At 45.3% G+C, this 9,686-nt stretch overlaps 1 protein-coding gene across 2 annotated transcripts in view; it reads left to right on the top strand.

The window, feature by feature from the left end:
• Positions 1-6,048: 6,048 nt before the first annotated feature.
• AKAP10 (A-kinase anchoring protein 10) overlaps positions 6,049-9,686 on the top strand; it is a 67,566-nt gene continuing 63,928 nt past the window's right edge. The window contains exon 1 of one of the 2 annotated variants that reach the window (XM_070735400.1): positions 6,049-6,302. In XM_070735400.1, the coding sequence (XP_070591501.1) occupies positions 6,281-6,302 (22 nt within the window). In that variant the 5' untranslated portion in view covers positions 6,049-6,280. The remainder of the gene's footprint in view (positions 6,303-9,686) is intronic. The other variant, XM_070735401.1, reaches the window with a different exon arrangement.

Genomic DNA, 9,686 nt, shown 5'->3' with positions numbered 1-9,686 from the left:
AATTTATCTCAGCATCTACTGTTGTCCTACTATCGCAGCACCATTGAGAGTGTCTTGACATATGGCATTCTAGCTTGGTATGGGAGCAGCTCTGTAGCGAACAAAAAAGTTCTACAGAGAAGTATTAAAACTGCCCAGAACATCATTGGGCTCCAGCTACCCGCCCTGGATGACATCTTCACATCTCGCTGTTCTAGGAAGGTGCATACTATTCTCAAAGACTCTTCTCATCCTGATTACAATCTCTTTGAACTGTTGCCTTCTGGCAGAAGATACAGAACAACTAGAACTCGGACCACACGTTTCCTGAATAGTTTTTATCCCAGAGCTATACTCGCACTTAACAACGAACTAAAGGGTCACCATCAGCGAACTGTTGGAGAATATTACTCGGTTTGTCATGTAGATGGTTGAGTGGCTCAGGGTGGGGAATTTGTAGTGGTGGGACATTTTATTCTATTTTTTATTCTATTTTTAAATTTACCTATTCTGATTTTATGTATGACGGGACTGGCCTTTGGGTGTCACACAACTTTCTTTGCCAATGACAATTCGTTGTTTTGACAATGACAATAAATTTATTTATTTATTAGATTTATTAGATTTGTATGCCGCCCCTCTCCGAAGACTCTTATACAGTGTTCCCTTGATTTTCGCGGGTTCGAACTTCGCGAAAAGTCTATACCACGGTTTTTCAAAAATATTAATTAAAAAATACTTCGCGGTTTCCCCCCCTATACCACGGTTTTTCTCGCCCGATGACATCATATGTCATCGCCAAACTTTCGTCCGCCTTTAATAAATATTTTTTTAAAATAAACTTTAATAAATAAACATGGTGAGTAATAATCTAAATGGTTGCTAAGGGAATGGGAAATTGTAATTTAGGGGTTTAAAGTGTTAAGGGAAGGCTTGTGATACTGTTCATAGCCAAAAATAGTGTACTGTATTTACTTCTGCATCTCTACTTTGCAGAAATTCGACTTTCACGGGTGGTCTCGGAACGCATCCCCCGCGAAAATCGAGGGAACACTGTATTATTATTATAGAGGCGGCACATGGACATCCGTTTCAATAACCACCGATACACTTGGCATCCATGAATCTGTCTAATCCTGCCTTGAAGCTATCCAGGCTGAGAGTTGCAGAACCTCTTCTGGAAGAGAATTCCATAAACCAACGACCCTCTGGGTAGAAAAATATTTCCCTTTATTTGTCCTGGTCTAAGGCATGCTGGCTGGGGAATTCAGGGAGTTGAAATATCCAGGGCCCATGTCCGAGCTGGAACTAGAAATAAAATGGAGGGTGAAGGCCAGTGAAGGGCTACCAAAAGTTTTACTACCACACTGTGGGTATGGCTTATGCATTTTCTTTCAACATCTTTCAGTGCGCCTTCTACCGCATGAATCCCAGCAACCGGTTAGGTCCCACAGAGTGGGCCTTCTCCGGGTCCCGTCAACTAAACAATGTCGTTTGGCGGGGCCCAGGGGAAGAGCCTTCTCTGTGGCAGCCCCGGCCCTCTGGAACCAACTCCCCCCGGAGATTAGAATTGCCCCCACCCTCCTCGCCTTTCGTAAGCTCCTTAAAACCCACCTCTGCCGTCAGACATGGGGGAACTGAGATATTCTTTCCCCCTAGGCCTTACAATTTATGCATGGTATTTATTTATTTATTTGTTTGTTTGTTTGTTTGTTTGTTTGTTTGTTTGTTTATTTATTTATTATTTATTTATTTATTTATTATTTGGATTTGTATGCCGCCCCTCTCCGAAGACTCGGGGCGGCTCACAAGTGTAAAACAATTCATAAATAATCCAATTAATTAAAATATTTAAAGATTTAAAAAACCCCATATACTAACAGACACACACACAAGCATACCATGTATAAATTAAACGTGCCCAGGGGGAGATGTTTAGTTTCCCCATGCCTGACGGCAAAGGTGGGTTTTGAGGAGTTTACGGAAGGCAGGAAGAGTAGGGGCAGTTCTGATCTCCGGGGGGAGTTGGTTCCAGAGAGTCGGTGCCGCCACAGAGAAGGCTCTCCCCCTGGGGCCTGCCAACCGACATTGTTTAGTTGACGGGACCCGGAGGAGGCCCACTCTGTGGGACCTAATCGGTCGCTGGGATTCGTGCGGCAGGAGGCGGTCTCGGAGATATTCTGGTCCGATGCCATGAAGGGCTTTAAAGGTCATAACCAACACTTTGAATTGTGACCGGAAACTGATCGGCAGCCAATGCAGACTGCGGAGTGATGGTGAAACATGGGCATACCTGGGTAAGCCCACGACTGCTCTCGCAGCTGCATTCTGCACGATCTGAAGTTTCCGAACACTTTTCAAAGGTAGCCCCATGTAGAGAGCATTACAGTAGTCGAACCTCGAGGTGATGAGGGCATGAGTGACTGTGAGCAATGAGTCCCGGTCCAGATAGGGCCGCAACTGGTGCACCAGGCGAACCTGGGCAAACGCCCCCCTCGCCACAGCTGAGAGATGGTTTTCTAATGTGAGCTGTGGATCGAGGAGGACGCCCAAGTTGCGGACCCTCTCTGAGGGGGTCAATAATTCCCCCCCCCCAGGGTAATGGACGGACAGATGGAATTGTCCTTGGGAGGCAGAACCCACAGCCACTCCGTCTTATCCGGGTTGAGTTTGAGTCTGTTGACACCCATCCAGGCCCCAACAGCCTCCAGACACCGGCACATCACCTTGAGCGGTATGTTAGAAACATAGAAACATAGAAGACTGACGGCAGAAAAAGACCTCTTGGTCCATCTAGTCTGCCCTTTCACTATTTCCTGTATTTTATCTTAGGATGGATATATGTTTATCCCAGGCATGTTTAAATTCAGTTACTGTGGATTTCCCAACCACGTCTGCTGGAAGTTTGTTCCAAGGATCTACTACTCTTTCAGTAAAATAATATTTTCTCATGTTGCCTTTGATCTTTCCCCCAACTAACTTCAGATTGTGTCCCCTTGTTCTTGTGTTCACTTTCCTGTTAAAAACACTTCCCTCCTGAACCCTATTTAACCCTTTAACATATTTAAATGTTTCGATCATGTCCCCCCTTTTCCTTCTGTCTTCCAGACTATACAGATTGAGTTCATTCAGTCTTTCCTGATACGTTTTATACTTAAGACCTTCCACCATTCTTGTAGCCCGTCTTTGGACCCGTTCAATTTTGTCAATATCTTTTTGTAGGTGAGGTCTCCAGAACTGAACACAGTACTCCAAATGTGGTCTCACCAGCGCTCTATATAAGGGGATCACAATCTCCCTCTTCCTGCTTGTTATACCCCTAGCTATGCAGCCAAGCATCCTACTTGCCTTTCCTACCGCCCGACCACACTGTTCACCCATTTTGAGACTGTCAGAAATCACTACCCCTAAATCCTTCTCTTCTGAAGTTTTTGCTAACACAGAACTGCCAATGCAATACTCAGATTTAGGATTCCTTTTCCCCAAGTGCATTATTTTACATTTGGAAACATTAAACTGCAGTTTCCATTGCTTTGACCATTTATCTAGTAACGCTAAATCATTTACCATATTACAGACCCCTCCAGGAATATCAACCCTATTGCACACTTTAGAGTCATCGGCAAATAGGCAAACCTTCCCTACCAAACCTTCCCCTATGTCACTCACAAACATATTAAAAAGAATAGGACCCAGAACAGACCCTTGTGGCACACCGCTTGTAACCTGACTCTGCTCAGAATACTCGCCATTAACAATAACTCTCTGATGTCTATGCTTCAGCCAGCTTGAAATCCACTGAACTATCCAGGGATTAAGTCCAATCTTCACTAATTTATCTATCAGCTCTTTATGTGGAACCGTATCAAAGGCTTTGCTGAAGTACAGATAGGCAATATCCACGGCACCACCTTGATCCAACATCTTTGTGACATAGTCAAAGAACTCAATGTCACAAAGGTGTTGGATCAAGGTGGTGCCGTGGATATTGCCTATCTGGACTTCAGCAAAGCCTTTGATACGGTTCCACATAAAGAGCTGATAGATAAATTAGTGAAGATTGGACTTAATCCCTGGATATGTTTGTTTGTTTGTATGTATGTTTGGTTTTACAAATAAGGGTTTTTTAGCTGTTTTAGCCGCCCCGAATCTACAGAGAGGGACGGCCTACAAATCCAATAAATAATAATAATAATAATAAAATTGGGTGCTCTGGGGTAGAGCTCCATTTTTGCTACTTCACTGCATTCCCCCCGTCTGGACAGAAGCCCACCCCTGGTGATTGGAAAGAAAACTTTGCCTTTATAGAGCCGAACCTTACCAACCGCTTGCGATTCTGGGACAACTGACCAAATGTCTGAATAAGTGGATGGATCTTTAGAGTTTCTGCAACTTTGAAGTTTCGGATTTATACAATATGGGTTTTGGGTTTTTTAAAGGGCATTGGGCAACTCCAATTGTGGCTAATGGCTTTCGTCCTGTCTTAGATCTTGGGTGAGGGCGGGGCTGCTAGTTCGAATTCTAATACTCTGTTTTTGTTACCTGTCAAACTATACCACAGGGAATTTCAGAATATGTTGCCTTGAATGGATTTCATGAGCAGTGTTTACCTAGCTTATGGTTGGAGCCATCTAGTTAGATGGCTTCTTTGACGAAACTCTTTATCTCTTTAAGTGCTCGCATTTCAAGTCACAATTGGGGTTTTTAATGTTTTTTAAATTATTAGATTTGTTTTTTACATTGTTCTTGTTATTGTTGTGAGCAGCCCCGAGTCTACGGAGAGGGACGGCATACAAATCTAATAAATAGATAGATAGATAGATAGATAGATAGATAGATAGATAGATAGATAGATAGACAGACAGACAAACAAACAAACACACAAACAAACAAACAATTCAAAGTGTTGGTTCATGGCACCGGACCAGATTATCTCAGGGACCGCCTTCTGCTGCATGAATCCCAGCGACCAGTTAGGTCCCACAGAGTGGGTCTTCTCCGGGTCCCGTCAACTAAACAAGGCCGCTTGGCGGGACCCAGGGGAAGAGCCTTCTCTGTGGCGGCCCCGGCCCTCTGGAACCAACTCCCCCGAGAAATTAGAATTGCCCCCACCCTCCTTGCCTTTCATAAGCTACTTAAAACCCACCTCTGCTGCCAGGCATGGGGGAACTGAGATATTCTTTCCCCCTAGGCCTTTACAATTTTATGCATGGTATGTCTGTATGTATGTTTGGTTTTATAATAAGGGTTTTTTAACTGTTTTAATATTGGATTGTTATATGCTGTTTTTATTGCTGTTGTTAGCCGCCCCGAGTCTGCGGAGAGGGGCGGCATACAAATCCAATAAATTAAATAAAATAAATAAATAAATAAAATAATTGTAATGGCTGTGTAGATTATCTCTCTTGAGTTAAGTAGACCAGGCGCCCTTAAAAACCAAAATGCTTTGAGTCTTGTGGCTCAGTGGATGCACTGCAGTTGTTAAAGTTAGAAACGTGGTTGAATAATTGAATCTGGATTCCACATTCACTTTGCTGGGTCGGAAGATCGCAAAAGGGAATCACGTAAAGGTGGGACACGGCAATCGTCAGTTGCCAAGCGGCTGAATTTTGATCGCGTGAATTGCAGGGAAAGTAGTAGAAAGTAGGTAACATCATCATTTTCAAAATGTTTTGGACTACAACTCCCATCAATGTGAGCATTATGTGAGGCCCGTAAGTCCAACACATGCTTGTCCGAGCCACCTGTGGGGGCTATCCCGATCCTTTTTAAAAAATTGCACATTTTGCAGATACATTTTTTTTAAAAAAATCTCTAGACATTGCAGATATTATAAGGAAAGATTTCTCTCAGATTCGGGGCAGTTGCCCTCAACCAACATGGCTGAACGGGCCTCGGCTCCTGTTACAGGAATAAGCCGAGCGGAATTCTCTTTGCCCCGCTTTCAAGAGAGAACGCGCCATTTTCCAAGATGGCCTCTCCGCCTCCTGCGCCGGCTGCCCCATTACAAGATGGCCCCGCCTCCTCCTTTTTGTCACGTTGTCTGATTGGTCGACAATCAGGTCCGCTGGACGATCGAGGGCTTCCGGGCCGGTTCTTTTTTTTTTTCTTTTTCCCGATAAGCTTTGCGCGCCGTCGCCGCCCGGAAGAAGGAGCTTGCGCCGCGGCCGCCGCTGTTGACAACATGGCGGCTGCCGCCTCCTCCTCCGCCTCGGTGTGGGGCGCGGGAGGCGGCGGCGGAAGGAGGAACGCGACCCAGCAGCCCTGAGGGACGGCCCAGGCCTTCCCCGCCGGCGCCGCCATGTCTTTCTTCAGGCGGAAAGGTAGCCGCGCTTTTGGGTCTGTTGGGGGGTGGGTTCTCGCGAAGGGGAAAAGGGAGAGAGTGATGCTGGGAAGGGGTTTGGTGGAGGGCGGGGGAGGACGAAAAAGGGGGCGGGGACTGAAGGCACTGTAGTATGGGCTTGGTAATACTTAAACATGGATGTTGTAGTAGTGCTACAAAAATGGGGAGGGGCTGCTGCCGCCTTTAAGTGGGGGGGGGCTTCAGTCGAGGGAGCTGAAAGGAGGGGGCTGAGGTTGAAAGCAGATTATAGGCTGCCCCTTTGAATGGGAGGTGTGTGATGAAGGGAGAAAAGGGGGTCTTTATCTGGAGAGGGGGCGTCTCAGGACTTGGAGGACCCAGTCAGATGGGGAGGGCGATTGAATTTAGCTGCGGGGAGGGATCTTGGGCCCTGTCCTGCAGGCAGTCCTCGACTTACGACCGAAAGAACCCAAAATTTCCATTGGGAAGTGAGACAGTGGTTGAGTTTTGCTCTATCTATCTATCTATCTATCTATCTATCTATCTATCAGATTTATATGCTGCCCCTTTGGGGACTTGGGGCAGCTTACAACATATAAAAAACAACAATGAGAATATCCTCATCCAATTAATTTTAAAACTAATTAGTCTAAAACCCCCAATAATATTAAAAATCAATCATTACTATTCACACGAAAGACATACATATATTCTAAGGCCCCAAGCCTGGTGGCATAGATGAGTCTTCAGACTCTTATGGAAGGCAAGGAGGGTGGGGGCAGTGCGAATCTCCAGGGGGAGCTGATTCCAGAGGGCTGGAGTCCCCACAGAGAAGACTCTTCCCTTAGGGCCCACCAAGCGACATTGTCTAATTGACAGGACCTGGAGAAGGCCGACTCTATGGGACCTAACCGGTTGCTGGGACTCAGGCTGCTGAAGGCAGTCCCGCAGGTAATTTGGTCCGATGCCATGTAGGGCTTTATAGGTCATAACCAACATTTTGAATTGCATCCGGAAACCAATTGGCAACCAATATAGTCCGTGGAATGCTGGAGAAACATAGGCATGCCTTGGAAGGTCCATGACCGCTCGCGTGGCTGCGTTTTGCATGATTAGTAGTTTCCAAACACTATTCAGAAGTAGCCCCATGTAGAGAGTATTGCAGTAGTCAAACCTCGAGGTAATAAGGGCACCTCAAGGGGCCCTTGTATGCCACCCTTCTCCAAAGACTCAGAGCGGCTCACAATATAAGTAAATACAAAACAGTTCAAAAGCCCAATTTTTAAAAAATCTAAAAATACCCAAGTTTTAAAGCTATGCGGCCTTTTACGACCTTCCCACTGTTGTTAAGCGAATCGTTGGACTTGTTCAGTTGGCAACCCGGTGGTTTAGTGAATCTGGCTTCCCCATGCTTGCCAGAAGGTCGCACAACAAAAGAGGATTGCATCACATACACAACACACGACACTACAACTGTCATGAATATTATTTATTATATTTGTATGCCGCCCCTCTCCGATGACACGGAACAGCTTGACAAGCATCTGAATTTTGATTATGTGATCACAGGGCTGTTGCCAAGGTTGTAAATGTGGGGAAACACCCCCTACCCCAGTCTTAAGTCACTTTTCCTGGTGCTGTTGTAACTTTGAGCGGTCGCTAAACAAACCGTTGTAAATCGAGGACTACCTGTACGAGCAGATGAGGGGGAGGGATTGTCATGGGGACGACACTCAGGAGAGGAGGTTGTTGGGACACTGAAAGCCAATGGGGACACAAAGAAAGCTGGATTGCTGTGGCCAGCAGGTTTGGGGGCCTTCTTTGGATGGGAGACCACTAAGGAAGCCCAGGTCGTGTGTGAGATTGCCAAGTAAAATGAAACCACCATATCAGTAGGAACCGTGACAGAGAAGGAGCGGTCTGATTACCTAGCAGGAAATGATGGCTCCAAAGTGGTGTGTGCGTGTTTGTGTGTTATTTAATTAAATACCATAGGTGCTATTAACAGGAAGCTGGAACTGCAGTATTTATTTGGTCTAGTTGTAAAGGCACCAGGCTTGAAAGCAAAGAGATTGTGAGTTCAGGTCCTGCCTTTGCCATGAATAGCTGGCTGGAGGATTCTGGGAATTGAAGTCCATTGGTCTTAAAGTGGCCATGTTTGGAGACCTCTGATCCACAGGCTTGAATGAATGTTTTGAAAGCCACACAATATTAGTGTGGTTAAAAAAAAAGGCAAGCCCCTTTGTCATTATTTGGGGGGGGGACTTCTTCTAAGTTTGCCGGCTCAACAATTGAGGCAGGCCTTTGGGCCAGATCACACAATTGTAAGTGATTGATTAATTGGAGAGTGAGGGCGCCAGTCATGAGGTAATCTAAATTATGATTGGTTGCTGGATGTAAAGGGGGAGTTTCCCTTTTTCCCCTCCTTTTTCTTCTGTGTGCTCTCTTATTTACCTGAGGATTTACCTCATGGTTGTAGTCCTCAACCTAAGGACAGTTTATTTAGTGACGGTTCAAAGATTCAACGGCACTGGAAAAAAAGTGACTTGTGACTGGTTTTTTTTAAAAGTTTTGCTAAAAACTGGCAGTTACTTCTGGTTTTTGGCAAAACCGTGCCCCTAGGTGATGCTGGGATGGTGTTCACTTAACAATCACTGCAAAAATAGTCGTAAAATTGGCCCATAAAACCAAGGTGGTCCTTGACTTACAACAGTTCATTTTGTGAATAGAATGACACTGGGAATTTAATAATAATAAGCATAATAACAAAGCATTTTGGTTTTTAAGGGCGCCTGGTCTACTTAACTCAAGAGAGATAATCTACACAGCCATTACAGTTGGAAGGGACCTTAGAGGTCTTCTAATCCAACCCCCTGCTTAAGCAGGAAGCCCTACACCACTTCAAACAAATGGTTATCCAATCTCTTCTTAAAAACTTCCAGTGTTGGAGCATCCATAACTTCGGGAGGCAAGCTGAGTTCTGAGTTGCTTCTCTCCTTGTTTAGTTTCCACCCATTGCTTCTTGTCCTACCCTCAGGTGCTTTGGAGAATAGCTTGACTCCTTCTTCTTTGGGGCAGCCCTTGAGATATTGGAAGACTGCTATCATGTCCCCCCAGTCCTTCTCTTCATTAAACTAGCCATGCCCAGTTCCTGCAACCTTTCTTCATATGTCTTAGCCTCCAGTCCCCTAATCTTCTTCGTTGCTCTTCTCTGCACTCTTTCTAGAGTCTCAGCATCCTTTTTACATCGTGGTGACCAAAACTGAATTTTGACTTCTGCCCTTATTCAAAATTATGACCTTTACAGCATCCCCATGGTCATGTTATCAAAATTGGGATGCTTAGCAATTGACTCATATTTATGGCAGTCGCAGGGCATTCTGACCAGCCAAGTCAATAAGGAATC

Source organism: Erythrolamprus reginae, chromosome 1 (assembly GCF_031021105.1).
Source record: "Erythrolamprus reginae isolate rEryReg1 chromosome 1, rEryReg1.hap1, whole genome shotgun sequence".
Taxonomy (NCBI): Eukaryota; Metazoa; Chordata; class Lepidosauria; order Squamata; family Dipsadidae; genus Erythrolamprus; species Erythrolamprus reginae.
This window is presented reverse-complemented; position numbering and strand designations above follow the sequence as displayed.